Source organism: Columba livia, chromosome 6, assembly GCF_036013475.1.
Source record: "Columba livia isolate bColLiv1 breed racing homer chromosome 6, bColLiv1.pat.W.v2, whole genome shotgun sequence".
Lineage (NCBI taxonomy): Eukaryota > Metazoa > Chordata > Aves > Columbiformes > Columbidae > Columba > Columba livia.
In genome coordinates this window covers 7383679-7400768 of record NC_088607.1, presented here as the reverse complement: position 1 = coordinate 7400768, position 17090 = coordinate 7383679, and the positions used below count along the sequence as shown (strand labels likewise).

Sequence of the window (17090 nt, the reverse complement as noted above, 5' to 3'; positions counted from 1 at the left end):
CACCAGAGCCCTGTCGTGGGGGGACGGGAGATGCGGTCGGCCTGGGGGACCCTGTGGGACAGCTCGTAAATCACCGTGGGGTTCTCATCTACATTTAATAGCGAAGGTTTTATTCATTATTACACGTTCTTGTTCTTTAGTTTCTGGCTTCGCTTGTCTGCGCCAGAGAGCGTCTCCTGCTCCCTCTCGTACTTCGCAGCGAAGTTTTGTCACCGCGAAGTTTTGTCGCAGCGATCACCCTCGCGCAGCTCCACCGCGGAGCGACGCGGTTAAGAGCCGAGGTCCCCGCCAGTGCCGGCTCCGCGCCCGCGGAACGTGTGAAGCCCTGGGCCCGGCGCTGCCCGGCGGCCTCGGTGAGGGGCACGGGGAACAATGGTGAACGTTTCTAGAGCTGTCTGCTGAAGCCGAGCGCTCGCACAATGGGCTATTTTCCATCAGTCCTGTAAAGAACGGTTTGAAAATTCAATTGAATACCTGCCCGAACCTAAGTATAAATATTATTTTTAAAAGAACAATATGTAATTAAAAACTAATATTTAACAACTTAAACGCCTATCCTGTAGGAAATAATAGCCTTTCTTCGCAAAACCTCCGAGATTGACTTCGCTTCCTCCTGTAAAACGAGGCCAGATTTAACTCTCCAAAGATCAGTGAGATCAAGTATTTCAGCGCTCAGTTTACAGCTCCAGGGTATGTGGGACACTTTCCCAGCTATCTGGGTAGGTTAGGAAACAACTCCGGGAAGGAGGAGGGGGGAAAGGAAGAAGGCTTAATTCCCAAACACCGCAGTAACACCTGTAGTATTTCCTTAACTCCACGTCACTGCGGCGATCTCCAGGAGCGGACTTCTCTGCAGCGGCGCGCAGTTAAATTGCAAGCAGGAAAACGGCACTATTCTTACAAATAAACAAATAAACACATCAGGTTTGCTCGTTTATAAGGAACAGTCCTGCTCTGGGAAGATCGTTTCGTGAAGCAATACGGTCCCATTGTGATACAGCGGAGAACTCAGCAAGGTACCATCTGCCACCTCCGTAAACATCCTCGCCTGTTGATGAGTAGATTTGGTCGCTGGGCTACAAGGAGCGAACTACAGATAAATCTGTTAGTTTCACTGATGTTTTTTAAGAAAATAACAAAATACATTATACCGACAGTGATGGTCTCCGCTGCCCGCGGGGGAGTCGCGTACTGCGCCCCGCTCCCCTGCCCCCCGCAGCGGCTCCTCTCTGCAGTGTCTGTCACACCGTGGCATGACTGCGACCTTCCCCAAATCGTCCATAAGCTTCTCCCATTCTTCCCCCGCTCCTTTCTCCTGAAGTAACAGCGAAAGGGGAGACGAGCCCTCCCGTGCTGACCTCCCATGGAGGTGGGAAGCGGAGACCGAGCAGCCCTTCTCTCTGCCGCCGGGCCCTCCTCGGCGGCAAGGGGAGCGCTGCCTCCTCGCCGCCCTGCCTGCCACGGTTCCTCTGTTCGCATTTTTGCTCTACCTACGCGGGGAACTGCGGGCAGCGTCACCCGGGGCTCGGCTACACTGTGCTGGGGAACGGGGAAGCTGCAGAGCAGATTTTTCAGCAGCAAGACTCTGCTGCGGCACTGCGGGTGGAGCAGACCCCTCGCAGCCTCACGCACGCCTTCCTGCTAAGAGGTCCAGGCTCCCGCTCTGCCTTCGCCATCCCTTGCCTTTGGCTGTGGGGAGTTGTCTCTCCCGCTCCGGGACCCCGCGGGCCCTGACCGGAGCCCTCGCCGGGGCGCGGAGAGCGGCGCAGCTCTCCTGCTCCGACCGGAGCTCCGTCTGCTTTCTCCGACCTGCCATCAAAAAACACTTTCTTTGTCAAATGATCTTTCCTCTTCTTCACCAAATGATATTCTTTCTTCTCCTTCTATTTTTCCTTCTCCTGTAACTGTGGAGAGTGAAAAACAGTTGAAGGTAGGCGATTTCTGGAGCGAACCGCCGAGTGCGCGCTCGCTCGCCCATATGGAGAAAATTATCCCCCGAGTTCAGACTTTCCTGGGACTGCAGCATCAAACAGCCCAGACCTAGCAGGAGTCGGGAGAGGAGGTCACTTTCGATTCCCGTCTGCTACTCCTGTCGCCTGAATGGCCGGAGAGGGAAGAGGAGAGGCCGGCTTCCCGGAGCCGCTGCAGCCTCCGGGGTGCCCTGCCTGACGCCGGCAGCCCCGGGCCGTGCCCGGCAGAGCGCACCGACTCGGGGCAAAGCCCTGCTCGCTGCTCGTACCCCTGCTCCCCGGCACAGGCTATTCCCGCACGGCCCGGACACCGGATCGGGGTGTCTGGGTGCTTACAGAGAGGTCTGACGGCTGCGAAGGGATGGACCGAGCACCACGGTCAATGTCCCCTCGCAGCCCGGTGCGCGGAGGCGGGTGCCGCATTTCTGCGGTGACTCCCCGCACAGGCCTGACCTTCCTCGTTGTCCCTGCGGCGAAAAAAGCCGAACGAGCGGTGAGCGAGCTGCGTCCACCCGAGGGGAATAGCCAGAGAAGAGATCCGGGGAAAGGCAGGCACCTCTGCCCGGGGTATTCCCTCATTCGTGCACTGCATCGCGGTGAAGTTTTCTACAACTCCGAAGCAAGCTTTTTCCTTACTTTTTTGGGGGTTTTTTCCCACTCCAGGAAAGAAAAAAAAAAAAATAGACAGTAAAAGCGCCTTTAATTCGGAACTACTCTGGGGCTGAAGGCAGTTGTTGGATGCTCCCATCCAACACAACCTAATGGAGCGATAACTAGATGCAATCACACACACAGTTTAAGCAAAAGTCCTTGCATATATGTTTGACACACATTATGCACGTAGAAAAAGCCACCTCGGGTCTGAAACATCCACGGACTCCGCTGATTTTGCTTTAAAAGCTCTGTCTTATTACACTCTGTATGGCTTCCACAGCGTGCACATCTCTGCGAGCTTGAATATTTGGGAACACGCAACAGCTAGAGAGGGAATTCAGCGGGATTATGCGTGTCAAAGCGGGATACTTTAAGTTTCTGTTCCAAGATGCCACTGCAAGCAATTACGTACTTCGAGTCCTCGGAAAAATACATTTTTTAGAATGAAATACTAATTAATTAGTATCCTAAATGACACTTCATTGTGTTAATATCGAATCGCTATACTTTGGAAGTTTTGAGAATTATTTGAGAGCTTTTCCATCTCTTTCATTGCAAACTGCTTCCGCCTCATGCGTGTCAGCGGGAGACAGATATCTCGGGTGGATGGAGGCGCTGGTGGGGGGATGCAGGATGAATCCTCCCCAAAAAGCTCTCTGATCTTTGCAAGTTCGAATTTCTCCGAATGATAAGCAAGAATGGACACATACAGAAAAAAATATCGATCCGACCCCTGAGCAGAGGGAGGAGAGGGGGTTGACTCCCAGCAGAACTAGCTTTCCTCCGGGTTCGACCCAAGCGGCCGGGTCCGCAGCTGCCAGGTGAGGCGGCACCGGCCGCCCGGGGGTGTTTGCCGTTTCCCGAGGATTCCCTCCGGCAGGGCCAGGCAGGGGCTTCCCGCTGCGGTGCTCCGCACGGGAATTCAGCACATGACGTCGTCTGTTACATGAAAAGTCCTCGATCCTACAGAAAATAGCGATGACCCTCCCTGTTGCCCAAGAAAAGGCTTCGTGAAATGAAAAGCGAACGTGCTCTGGCTGGACGGCAGGATCGGGCCCTCTAGAAGCACGTTAGGAAGGAATAATTAACAAAACCGAAAGTCTGAATGAGAAGCTAAAAGTCCTCCAGTAGTAACAAAAGGTGCCGAATAGAGCTAGTGGTAAATCGTAGTGTAGTTTTCTATTTTCCCATAGAAACATAGCTTTTGAATAATTATTTTGGTTTGGTTGGGGTTCTTTTCTGTTTAACTGGTTATTTGGGGCTTATTGTCGGTTTTTTTGGTGTTGATTTTGTTTTTCTTTTTCTTTTCTCTCTCCCGTACCGACCGTGGCGCGCTCAGCCCAGAGGAAAGTTAAGGAAAGTTTGTCACTATAGCCCCCTCGTTGGGTGTGATTCCCCCCCGTCGGGAGGTTCCTCTGCCACCTCTGGCCGCCCCGGCCGCTGCCGGGAGGACTCCGGTGTGGGACCTGCCGGTACCCGGGCAGGGCGGCAGCTCCGCGCCTTCTTGTGTGATGCGGGGGGGTGGGGGGGGAAATTAAAACAGTTTTTAAAAGCCCGGCCGCGCTGCACAGGAGCGGCAGTGATGGGGAACAATAATTGGAGGATCGGGAAAGGGAGACAAGAACGAGGAAAGCAGAGCTAGTGGGATAAGGCAACTCCGCGCCGCATCGCGCAGGGAGGCGGATGCTGCGCACCCCGCCGGGGTCCACCCGTGTCTCCTCCGCTCCATTCAGAACAGTTAACGTCCCGCCCAGATGGAGAGCAGGGGTTTGTGTCGCGGAGGGTGAGTTTCTGGTTTGGGATGCCTTGTCTTCCATCGAGGAAAAGAAAAAAAAAACACCAGGTGCAAGAGGTTCCCCCGCACGATCTTCCCACGCACACGCAACCTCAGCCCCGCCGGTGGAGGCTCGGAAACTTTCCGCTCGCCTGCGAGAGGATGAGCGGTTTCCCATGAGATGTCCGGAACCCGGACACCTGCAGCGGCTGGCTGGCCTGCAGCTCTGCATATATTTGTTTATTTTGGGGAGTTGGGTGAGTTTTCATCCAGGGAGAGCCCTCGTGGCAGAAATGAACTTTTCCAGAGGAGATACATCGCCAAAAACCCGCAGTTTCAGGGGCTGCTCGGATAGCTGTTTATCTGCGAGTTCAGCACCCGGCTGCTGGAAACCGGCAGTAACTCCCCGGTGAGAGGTATCGCCCATATCCCGAGCTTTTCCGAGGCCACGGAAGCCCCGACGGGACGGTTCCGTTCGGGATGGAGCCTGCAGGTCAACCCGGCAAGCGAGCAGGCAGGGCAGAAACATTTGAAAACGCCTCTCGCTCACATCACACTATGCACGACTGCGAGAAGTTGCCATACATGGCGCGTAGCAAGCCACGATTATGAACGGGGAGTGAAAATAAGAGCAGGGGTTGACTCCGTAGTTTGGGAGCTGCTAGTCCGGCTCCCCGGCAGTTACAGCGTTTAGACGTTCAACCGGTCTGATGAGGGTATTTAAAACGCTGGGCTTAAAATAAGCGCCGTGGCAACGGGTATCGCGCTGGGGAGGGTTTAAAGTGCGCGGACGTGTGTGCGTACACACGTGTGGGTGCGTGAAGGTGTGTGAGTGCAGATCCTGTGCCCTTCAGAAAAAAAAGGGAAAAAGAAAATAAGAAAAAAAGCCCTTATGAGCTTAATATATATTAAGTGGCCTTAAGGCTCCTTGTATCTTGTTCCCGAGCGCAGGTCTCCCCGGGGCTGCAGCCGTGCCCTGCCCAAAGCCGCTGCCGGCGGAGGGGCCGCGGGGCGGGCGGGGGCTGCTCGACGGCCGGCAGGGGGCGCTGCCGCCCCGCGGATGCACTCTGGGGCCCGCGCAGCGGGAGGGGACCTGGAGGGGACCTGGAGGGGACCGGGAAGGGACCGGGCAGGGACTGGAAAGGGACTGGACAGGGCCAGCAGGAGACCTGTGCGAGGATGCCCGTCGGGGCCGAAAGGTCCGTCCCGGCGAGGTGCGCCGTGGTTACCGCGCTACTCACCGCGCCCGCACGCGGCTCCGCTATTTTCTCTCGCTTCCTCCGCACATGTTCACATTTTAAAATGACCCCGGGTCTGGCATGGAAAGGTGCAGATTACGGCTTGGTGTGTCAGCCCTGGGATTCTCTCTTTTCCTTCGTGTCCCGCGCTACTAAGGTCATTTCGGAACCACAAGTCCGAACTTCCCCGACAAAAATAGATGTGCGAAAGAAAGCCGGGGCTGCTCCGGAGGGTGAGCGCCGGGACGGGTTTGTGCAGTGCCGAGCACCGGCAGCCGTGCGGCAACCGGCCAGGGTTGCGCGGCCGGGTAGGGGCTTTCGGGAGTGAGAGGGGAGGATGCTCTGAAATAGCATCGAAAAGAAAAAAACTAAAGCGAGGCTCCCGGATTGCTGTTTCCCGGGTCCGGAGGGAAGGAACCGGGGCAACGAGGTCGTTTCCCGGCCCCTGTGGACGCCGCAGCCCCTGCCCGCCGGTGGCCCCAGCGCTGACCCGGCTTTGTACGGCCGAAATAAGGGTGTGAGGTTTTTCAGGCTGGTCTCCTCGATGGGGAGGCCTGTGGAAAGCACCCCGTGTGTCTGTCCCACTCGGGGGCCCTGGTTGCGTGGAGAGCGAGGCCCTGTTCACGTGGGGCTCTGGGTGCTCGGGGGAGACAGAGCCGGCAACGACACCTCCTCGGGCGAAATCCACCTGCTGGGGAGAGGCCCCCGGCCGTTCCCGGAGCACCACAGCCCATTCCTGTTCGGCTTCACGTCCCGGGCTCCTTTGTCTCCCTCCACGTATTGCACTTTTGCAATACTTTTGTTCGCAGCGCGCTTAGGCATACTGACTGGGATTTAGGACGTTCAGAAACAAATTAAATTAGGCATTTTACCCACTTCTTTAACTTGCACAGCCCCCCTCCAGACACGACCTGCCTGGGCCACCTCCCCTTCCCGCTCTGAGCACGGATCCCTGGGACCGGAGAGAGAAGGGAGAGACGGATCCCGCATGGAGAAAAAAAAAGTTAATGGGAGGCTGAAAGTTCTCTCAACGCCATCCCCCTACCCGCGAAAGTTCGGCCTGGATCAGCCTGTAAACAACCGTCTTACCCCGAGGTCTCCTGCATGTGAGGCCTTCCTCGCATTTTCTTCTTGGCTCGTCTTTTAAAAGATGAGTATTAATTTGGAAATCCGAAGCTAGTGCCTTTGAGGCCAGCCATGTAATTTGACTGCGAATGTAGTGCACCCCTCCCTCCGAGAGAGGCTGCCTCTAAGTGTGCTTGGAGCAGATCGGGGATTGCTGGGAAGGGAGCCCCTGCCAGATTTTCTCCTTGTAGACGCCAAGAAGACAGCGAGAGAAGCCTGTCAAGACGCTGGGTAGGAAAAGTTCAAGAAAAGGAGCTTCGGGAGATGCTCCCGGGGCATCCCGGGCTGGAGGGCAACAGCCCCGGCTGAGGTGCAACGGGCACAGGGTCTGCACGGGTCGTGGGCTGCGCGGAAGGTGACCACAAGAAACAACCACGGCGACGAGTGGGGAGAGTGACACAGAAATTTAGGGGAAAGCGGAAAATCCTGGGAAATCCCTTCACGACCCCTTTTGTTTTTTTTTGTTCCGACTGTCCCCGGCCTATTTTCTCTATGACAAAACCCAGAAAGAGCTGGTGCTCTCCGGTCTCTGCGGTTTCTCTGCCTGTATGTATCTACTCACACACACACGTATATATACAGAGGAATAGATAAGTATAAGTATGCATGTAGCACAGAGAGCGAGAAGGGCTCGATGCGGCGCCGGGAGCTCCAGGTCGCTGCGGCCGAAATCACCCGCTTTCCCGGGCGAGATCAGGCTTGGCAGCCGAGAGTTTCCCGGCTGCAGCTGCAGCCTCCTCCGCTGAGCTCCAGAGCAACGGGACCCTCCTTCGGGAAGGGATTTTAGGCTAGAGGATATTTCCTCGGTGGTTAAGAGGGTCGAGGGAAATTTATCGAGCGTTTTGGAGAGTTATCCTCGCTCTGTGTGTATGACGGTTTTTTTTTTTTTCACACGGATATAATTCCTCCCTCCTCAACTGCTAAATTACTTGATGCAGTTTTCAAAGGAGCTCTGTGATTATGTCAGGATGTCTGGAAAAAAAGAAGGAAAAAAAAAAAAAGGAAAAAAAAAAGGAGTTGAAGTTTTTCCAGTTCAGATTCCTTCTGCAGTCCTTGAGAAGTCTAAATACGCAGATGCAGAACACTCTTCCTAGGAGAAGTTTCTCTTTTTTTTTTTTTTTTCCTTTTCCGTGCTCATGAACCAAGACCCCAAGTCGAAATCAGCACCTCAAACACCCGTCGTATTTAGAGCACTTTCTCAGCCTCGTTCATATCAATAACCCCACATTTCTGCAAGAAGAGCGTTACTGCCGGTTGAGGGGGGGAAAGTTGCACGGAAAAGGGAGTGAGAGGACTTAAAAAGTTAAAATACGAGCGGTTCGCGAGGGATGCGAGTGGGGCTGGAGGGAAATCCATCTCTCGCCCAAGCTAGGTGCAGCGGGGTCGGAGCCCAGCGCCCGCGTCTGCCCGGATGTCTGCGGGCAGAAGAGGTTTTCCCAACGTGTGCAACCTGGGAGAATGGCACTGGGCTGCAAAATCTGTCAGGAGACTTGAATTACGCCGTACAAACATCTCTCTCACTTTGTCTTTGCAATCGCATGCACGTGTGGATATGGATGTCTGTACATACAGCCGCCCAACGCCTGGAGAACAGATTTACATTTCATACGGAAAGTGAACTTCTCCCTCACAAAGTGCACCCCGCGCGGGGTGCACAAAGGAAAACCCGTCCCCAAACAAAGACGCACGAACAGCGGCATCCCTGCGTGCCCAGCACTTGTTTTGTCACTTCTATTTAGTCCGTCGATGCGGTATTGTGTTAAAAATATCGGCATGTTACAAACAGAGGCTTTTAGGAGACAGCGGGGAAGGCGAAGAGAGTTTAGCTCGCCCTTTGCTGGAAACTGGCGAGGACGGTTTAGATAGCGATTTTTTAGCATAGTTTTATGCAGTGGAGTAACGGATTCTTTGTGTATAAAGTAGAAAGTAAATAGAAAACAAAGTCCGGGAGGGAGGAAAGAAACGCTAGACTGGTTTTAAGACTCCCCCCATCCCTTGGTTCAGCAGAAACAATTTACATTAGCAATTCCGCATCTTTAAGATAAATTACACAGCGGCGTAATAGATTTAAAGTACGCCAGATTTTTTATCATTAATTGTAAATGTGCAAAATACCTGCTGGTACTTCACTTTAGAAGAATGTAATTGGCAAAAATGGGAGGCTGATGAATAGATAATAGATCCTTAACTACCAATAAACAGTAAGCACCAGCCAAGAGTATTAGGATGTGATCATAATTATTCTGCAGCACCAGCCAATGGGAGGAGGAGAACTCAGCCCTAAAATCATCCCCGGACTCAAAGGTAATCTCGAAAATACGGACAAGGCTGGAACCGGAGACTTTCTCCCCTGTCCCGTCTGCGGGAGCCCGGCGTGTCCCAGCTTTGCGTAATACAATTGCCCTCCGCTTTGTTTTCCGCACCGCGCGGTGCGGGGCATGCGAAGGAGCGAAGGGTGAATAAATAAATTCGGAGGAGGAGGAGGGCGACCCGCTCTCTCACCGGGACGAAACCTTTCCCAAGCGGGGCATCTCTCCCGGACGCCCCGGGGCTGATCCAGGTAACCTCGCCGGGCTGAGAGCACCCGAGAGGTGGCAGGGAGAGGGGTGTCACTGCTGGAGAAGCCCTAACTCTCGCCCCCCACACTCCGAGAGGACATGCGGCGCCCCCCGCCCCCTGTTCCCCCCGCTGAGTCTCCCCTAGTCCCCTGTCCCCCTACCTCGGTCGCCGGGCGCCGACAGGGGAGGGAGGGCAACGCGGCGGAGCGGAGCGGGGCCGGGCGCGGCGCTGCGCGGGGGCGGTGGCGGCGCGGACGAGGCTGCGCGGGGCCCCGCGCTCCCCCCGTGCTGGCGGGCGCGCTCCCGCCGCACTCCGATCCGCGGCTCCATCCCTCCCTATGGCGCTGCCCGGCGCTCGCCTCCCCTCTGACGCACTTTAAAGAGTCTCCCCCTTCAACCTCAAGGCGAGTAATAGCGACCAATCATCAAGCCATTTACCAGGCTTCAGAGGAAGCTGTTTATGTGATCCCAGCACTAATTAGGCTCATGAACTAACAAATCGTTTGCACAACTTGTGAAGGGGCCGATCACATCCATGGATTGTCTTTGGACTTAGGGAGGGGGGGTGGGGGGGCCGACCGCCTTTTCCTTGCAGGAGGGAAACTTCTCCCAGCAACTTTTTTGTGTGTGTGTGTGCGCGTGGTGCGTGTGTGTGTCTCCCTTTTGGGTACCGCTGGCTGCCGCTGCCTCCTTTTCCTCCAGCCCCTGTCTATTTATGTGTGTATCTATCCCTCCTCAAGTCACTCCCTGCTGCAAACTTCCCCGGATCGCCTCCCGCGCACCAGAGAGAGCCAGGCAGAGATTTGGTCGGGGACTCTCGCCGCGGCAGCATGTTTCAGCCCACACCCAAGCGGTGTTTCACCATCGAGTCGCTGGTGGCCAAAGACAGCCCCCTGCCCGCGTCTCGCTCCGAGGATCCTATCCGGCCGGCGGCGCTCAGCTATGCCAATTCCAGCCCGATGAACCCATTTCTCAACGGCTTCCACTCCACTGGCAGGGGGGTATACTCCAACCCGGACTTGGTCTTTGCAGAGGCCGTCTCCCACCCGCCTAACCCGGCCGTGCCGGTCCATCCCGTGCCCCCTCCCCACGCCCTGGCCGCCCACCCGCTGCCTGCTTCGCACTCCACGCACCCGCTCTTCGCCTCGCAGCAAAGGGATCCTTCCACCTTCTACCCCTGGCTAATACACCGCTACCGGTATCTGGGCCACAGATTTCAAGGTACGTGCAACTTGTCTTCTCCCTCCGATCCACCCCTCCATCCTTCGGCGGCCCCGGGCCGGTCGCCGTGGTGCGGATGCGGGGGAACCGCGGGCGGGCGCTGCCCGGAGCCGCGGGCTCGGCTGGGCCGGTCCGAGGGTCTTTTGTGCGTGACTCCCCCCCTCCGCCAAACTTGAGAGCTGTCAGAGCCGAGGGGCTTCGTCTTGGTTTTGCTTTATTTCTTTTCCCGGTTTGTTTTGGTTTCCCTGGGAGGAGGGAGGAAGGCAAGGCCAGCCGGGACTTCTGCGGCTTTCTCGCCACGGTTAAAAGCAGGGAGAAAAGGTGGATAATTTTTGCTGCCGTGGATTAAAAGCTACGGAAGAGACCTCGAAGCAAGCCGCCCGCAAAGAGGAGAATGCAAGTGTGGCGAGGTTTGGGTTCCCTGAAGTGTCTGCCGGGCTGCCGGGGCCGGGCTGCCGGGGCTGTGGGGACCCAACGCCTCCTGCCCAAATCCGGCTGCTCTCCTTGTTAGAGGGGACAGGAGAAAAATGAAACGAACCCAGAGAAAGGAGAAGGCTGGGGGGAAAATGCTCCCAGCGCCGGAGCAGCACGGGGAGATGGGGCTGCAAAAGGAGAGCCGGGGCTGGGGACAGAGGGCACGATTCCGTCCATACGGGCAGGGAAGGGCTGCCAGCTGCCAAGCGACTAACAAGCGGCTGAAGGAAAATAACCAAATCCAATGGCGCACAATCAATAAAATCCCCCTTGTTTAACCCTTTGCAACCGGCAGCGTCTTCTCCGGAGGGTGAGTCGATTTCTCCCGTAATGGCTCCAGGCAGGCTCTTTAGTTATTTAAAAAAAAAAAAAAAAAAAAAAAAAAAAAATCGGCCTTCACTCGGAGGCTTTTTTTAATGCTTTTTTTTTTTCCCCTCGGAATTTTAATTCATTAATTCCGAACGCAAACAAATCACCTGCAATGTCCATTTCCCTGGCCTTCTGCAGTCCAGCCGTTGCACCCGGTTGGAAAAGGAGTCGCTGTCTCCGAAGCCAGGCGGACAGAGATACAAAATGGATTATTACCCTCTCAGAATAAAATTACAGGTTTCGCTCACCAGATTATTTGTCGCAGTCATCAGGCGATTGCTAAAGAGCGGGAGATGAAAGGCGGAAATGTCCTGGTGTTGAGCCACAGCCTGATTTCAAACATACCCTCCTCCTGCAACGATTTTTAATGCACTTACGGAAAGAGACTCACGGTGGCTTTACCACCTTGGAAAGAACGGCCCGGAGAAGCAGCACAGGGCCAACTCGGAGACAGAACCCACTAAAAAGCCCCAGCCGACTCCCACACCCCCCACTCCACCGCAGGCCGGCTGGGATGGCCTCGCCGTGGCCTCTCCGAAGTTTGTTTCTTTATTTCTCCGCCGATTCTCGGCGCCGGCGGGGCAGCGGGCAGGAGCACGGCGGCGGCAGGAACCCGCGCTCCGGGGAGCGCACTGGCAAAATGAAGGGGAACGGGGAGAGAAAGGCCCCGGACAGAGCTTTGGGCATGGGAAGCTGGGAGAGAACGGGGGAGCGGGCTGCCGGCACCCGAGGCGGGGAGGGGGCTCTCGGTCGGGGCCGCACCGAGCGCCGCTACCTCGCTGACCGCGCCGGGAGGGTGTAAAAATCAGCTAAACAAGGAAAGCTGTGAGGCTGTCGATGGATGAAGGGAAAGGGGGAAGCTGCAGGGTGAAGCCGCAAACACCGCAGCCCCGCTCTGACCAATATTTTTGACTTTTTTTTTTTTTTCATAGTGCACTCCTGGTTGTATTTTAGTATTTGAATTTCTCCTGCTCATTCCCTCCGTCTATTTATCGAAGGAATTTGTTTTTTTTTTTAAGGCGCTGAAATAAAAAAGAAACTACAGATTTCTCCTGCAACTAATGTTGGGAGTCAAAAATTCTTGCTCTAAAAAGTGCGTTCAGGGAAAGTGTTTTGCTAATCTCTGTTTTACTCTGTTGTCCAGGGAATGAAACCAGTCCGGAGAGCTTCTTATTGCACAATGCACTGGCCAGGAAACCCAAAAGGATCCGTACAGCTTTCTCTCCATCCCAATTACTGAGACTGGAACATGCCTTTGAGAAGAACCATTATGTAGTAGGAGCAGAGAGAAAACAGCTGGCACATAGCCTCAGCCTCACGGAAACTCAGGTAAGGGAGAAGCAGGGAGTGGGCAAACTGGGAAAGTGAAAGTACTGGTTTCTCCTTGGGAAAATCCGCCCGGCCGGCCCGGAGATGTGGGAAAAAATACGGGCAAATTCCGGGGCTATTTAGGCCCGCAGCCCCGAGCCGGTGGAGTGGAGTGAGAGGTACCCCCTCGACTGGGTGCTATAAAATCCTCCCGCGTTCGTGAGAGCCATTGCCTGTGCTGGTTCGCGGGGCCGTGGCCGGGCGTTGGGGTGACGTGGGGGTCGGGACACGGTTTGGGTCTCCCCAGAGAGACCGGCCGGAGCCCCGGCCCGAGCGGGAAGAGGAGAAGCGGGATCTGCGATCGGCAAATGAAGGGCGGTCCTGGTCATTTTTCTGCAGGACTGATGTGACCCTCAAGAAGTAGTTGAATGTTAGGGAAAAAGCCCCCGAAGCAAAAGGCGGAGGAAAGAACCCCGCTTTGGGCCCTACCGCAGAAATGGAGCTTCTTGGATGATTTTTTCACTCGTTTCTAGTCCCGCGTCCGGCAGCGGGCAGGAGCCGGTTCAGGAGGGCATAAAGGTGAAAAATAAGAGCAGAGAAATTATTCACTGCAAGGAGTCCTCTCCTTCCCCCCCCGCTGGCTGGCTGCGGGCCAGAACTGCACCGGAGACTATTTCTGTCGTCTGTCTGGGGGGACGTTTCTACTCCAGTTGTCCCGGGGTGACGGTCTTGGCGGGTACCGAGGCCGGACACGCGTGGGGCGGCGCGGAGCCGGCGGGGAGCGGCGGCGGTGAACGGGTCTGGGCGGGGGCTGCCCCCCGACGGCGGGACCCACGGTCAGCGAGGCCGCTGCGAGGGCGTTTTTCACGCGGTTTTCTCCTCGCCGGAAGAAAGGCCGGGGGTTGGGAGATTGTTTTGTTGTTGTTGTTATTGTTGTTGTGTCGGGCTTTTGTTTTGTGCCCCTCCAGGAGACTGGTGGAGAGAGGGCTCCAGACGGGGATTGTCTCTGCTACAGTATGTGGCACTGTACTTAAAAAAGAAAAAAAAGAATGCCAAAATACCCAGCCGCAGCCTAGTTCAAAGTTCCCAGTAAACACAGCGTTCTCTGGGCGGATTAAGTTGTAACACTTTTTTTTTTTTTTTTTTTTTTTTTTAAAAAAACCCCTCCTTTTCGTGGGGGAAGCAATAAAGAGGTTGGATCTTTTGTTTTAAAATGTCTCCTTAACAAAACAATAAAAAGGGATCGCCACTTTTATGAGGTTCTCCGAACAAGGGACCGGTCACAGGCTTATTTCCACTGGAAAGCTGTATTTAAGGTGGTCTTTGTGCTGCTTGATTCCGAAGCTGGTTGGGGTCTTTTGTCCCGATGTCAAACCCCCAGTCCCCTACAAATGAGCTCCCTTTTTGGAGATCAGCGTGCAGAAATGAACCGTCCTCCCCTTCAATTAGCAAACTAAAAGCAAATTAAACTCACCCCTTGTTCCCCGCTCAGCTTTTTAATGGTGGACTTTTGGAGAATATGAAAATGCAGCAGAGATGTGTGTCCAGCCAGGCAGGTCTCTGTTCTGAAGAGGCAGCGAAGCGGGTTAAACCAGCTTATTAAAATGCTCCAGTCCCCTTTTCCCCCCTCGCTGGGGCCTTTATCAGGCACTTTCAGACAGAAACAGAGTTTAAACTGGTTTTTGAAAAAAAATGTTTACCTTTGGCCACTACAAGGAGTGTGGCCAGCCCTGGAGATAGCTCCCAGATCAATACTATCTGTAATTAAAGCACTGAAGTCAGCTGCCGGATAGTTAAATCAGATTTATTCGGCGCTGCAGATATTTACGACGACACTTGCAGGTTTCGCCTCACGACGATCGCTCCTGGACGCGCGTCCCGGGGAGACTCTGCGGGGAGGGCCGGACGCTTATCTTTTTCGAGGCTTTTTCTTTCATTTTATTCTCTTTTCCAAAAAAAGAAGATCTCGTCCCGCCGTCCCGTTAGGAGAGACTAGGCCCTCGCTCTGCTTTGCCCCGCCGGTCGGGCCGGGCCGGGCTTATGGGTGCCGGTCGGGAGGCGTCTCGCAGCCCACCCAGCTCCCCCCGCCCCAGGTCGGGATCGCTGTCCCGATGTCCGTGGCCGCGGGTAACAAGAGCCGCCCCAGAGGCCGCCCCGACGGTGGGGCCGACGGTGCTGACAGCCCACCGCCGCGCAGCCAAGCTTGGTTTTCCACGCGTGGGGTGCCTGGCGCCACGCGCGGGCATTGCGCGGGGCTACTTGTGTGCGGAAGGTCCGCAGCCTTGCGCCAGGTGCGCACACGGTGCCTCCCTCTCGTGGCGCTGCCCGTCCCGCGCCCGGCTGCGAGGCTGCGGCGGGAGGAACCGCGCACACGCAGCGGTGCGGCTGCCCGCTCCTACACGCGTGGGTCCTCCGGAGGGGACTGGTGGGCCTGTGGCAGCGCGCAGGCAGGGCATGGCGCAGGCAGGGCCCAGTGCAGGCAGGACACGGTGCAGACAGGGCGCGGAGCATCTCGGCACATCCCGACACCGATGTCCTGGCAGGCGTCGGACTAAAGCCCGGTGCCTTTCCTCCCGCAGGTAAAAGTATGGTTTCAGAACAGACGGACAAAGTTCAAGCGGCAAAAGTTGGAAGAGGAAGGTTCAGACTCACAACAGAAGAAAAAAGGGACTCATCACATTAACCGGTGGAGAATCGCCACCAAACAAGCCAGTCCAGAGGAAATCGACGTCACATCGGACGATTAAAAACTGGTACTTCGGGACTTTTTCAAAGCCAGGCACCTCCACCAACAGAAAGTGTTAAAGGCTCACATCCCACCGCCAGCGTGGCGGTGTGGGGAAGGGACACGGAGATCTTCATCAAAACTGCGGTTCCCGTCTGGAAGCGGCTGGGAGCGAGCGAGGGGACACCGCGACAGGTCTGGACTGTGGCACTGCCGGCACCGCTCTGGCAAGGGGGGATCTGTCAATCAAAGCCAAAACACCGGGACGAGGTGATTGACAGGTATTCCGTTTCTCGCAGTCCACTTTTAAAAGCGTAACGTCAAAAAAATCTTAAAAAAAAATTAAAAAAAAACAACCCCACACTTACCCTCCCCCCGAAACAAGCAGCCCACGTCCCCCAGCCAAACCAGAAAAATGACCACCTTACAGGACATTTTGCACTTCACAGTTTCTTCCGTCTTTAAAAGAGAAATTTCCATAAGCAGCCAAACCCCACACCTGTTTCAGAAACTTGAATTGCATGTGAAAAGCCGTCTGGGCAAAAAAAAGAAAAAAAAGAAAAAAAAAAGAACGGAAAAAAATTACCCCGGTTGCTAAAGACAGAAGTGAATTGTAATTTTTTTCCCTTTAAGACTGGTTTTGTGTGCTTTTTAATTTTATTTTATGAGAAATGTGCAGTCTGTAAACATTTTATGATAACTTCTGGCGTCAAAGTGTTTGTGAAAGATAAATGAAGTAGCAGTAACAAAGCATAGTGTTCCTTCCGGATGGACAAACACGGTGGGGCAGGGGAGGGATGGGAGGGAAAGTGGGGGGGGAGGTTCGGGCTGGTCATAACTTTTGCTGCCAAAAAAAATATCAAATCAAATTATCCCCCCCCCCCCCCCCCGCCCCGTTGTATCCTCATTGCAAAACCAGATGATGATTACTTTTTAAGATTAACAAAGCGCAAATCCAGCGACCAGGTTTGGCCATGGGGACACCTCCCAGAATGGGGGGATCCAGAGAAAAGGGACTGAAAATAGATTATTGATTTTTTTTTTTCTAATGGCCATTTTCATTGGGGCAATTTTCAAGCACTGACCTTATAATATTCCGAGATCATAGAGCTACTAAAAAAAAAAAAGTGACAAATGTTTCCTTCATGTCTTCTTTACCAGAATGTAAATATTTTTGTGTTTTGTGTTTAATTTGTTAGAATTCTAACACACTATATACTTCCAAGAAGTATGTCATTGTCAATATTTTGTCAATAAAGATTTATCAATATGCCCTATATTTTTAAGCAATATATTTTGCCCTCCCCCACCCCAATTTATCAGAAAACGGGAGTTGCCCCCTCCAGTTTTTAGCTGCTCAGCCCCTGCGGTGGGAGCCTGCGCTCCCCCGGCCGCGCATTCCTGCGGCCATAGCCACCTTTTCTTAATGAATTCACCGCCTGCTAAATAGACCTCTAAAAACAAGCCGCAGAGACCCACTTGCTGTAAATAAATACCTTTTAAAAAAATCCTACCAAAAACCAACAACAACAAACCCAACCCCTTCACTGTTTGGAAACTGAAGTGCGAACCGGCTCGTAATGGGAGGGGGAAACTGGTCCGCAGAAGCCACTGCGGCATAAGGGCTTTCCTTAGCAAAAAATATGTATTTTATTTTTCAGGAGAGGATTTTTT

The 17090-nt window shown here is 54.4% G+C and overlaps 1 protein-coding gene and 1 long non-coding RNA gene across 4 annotated transcripts; one reads left to right on the top strand and one right to left on the bottom strand.

Annotated features, from left to right (window-relative positions):
* Positions 1-89: 89 nt before the first annotated feature.
* LOC110363104 (uncharacterized) lies at positions 90-9620 on the bottom strand. The gene is made up of 2 exons (XR_010473418.1): positions 9481-9620; positions 90-440 (listed from the first exon to the last, which is right to left on the bottom strand). It is a non-coding gene; the product is annotated as an uncharacterized LOC110363104 (long non-coding RNA).
* EMX2 (empty spiracles homeobox 2) lies at positions 7856-16695 on the top strand. Of its 3 annotated transcripts, XM_021295469.2 has the most exons (4): positions 7856-9321; positions 10060-10540; positions 12528-12712; positions 15271-16695. In XM_021295469.2, exons 2-4 carry the CDS (start codon positions 10150-10152, stop codon positions 15436-15438), a joined length of 744 nt encoding a protein of 247 aa, XP_021151144.1. In that variant the 5' UTR covers positions 7856-9321; positions 10060-10149; the 3' UTR covers positions 15439-16695. The 3 variants fall into 3 exon arrangements, with proteins under 3 accessions (XP_021151144.1, XP_005508218.1, XP_064922970.1); XM_005508161.3 differs by lacking the exon at positions 7856-9321 and having other exon boundaries at positions 9618-10540; XM_065066898.1 differs by lacking the exons at positions 7856-9321; positions 15271-16695 and adding an exon at positions 13091-15254 and having other exon boundaries at positions 9618-10540.
* Positions 16696-17090: the final 395 nt, after the last annotated feature.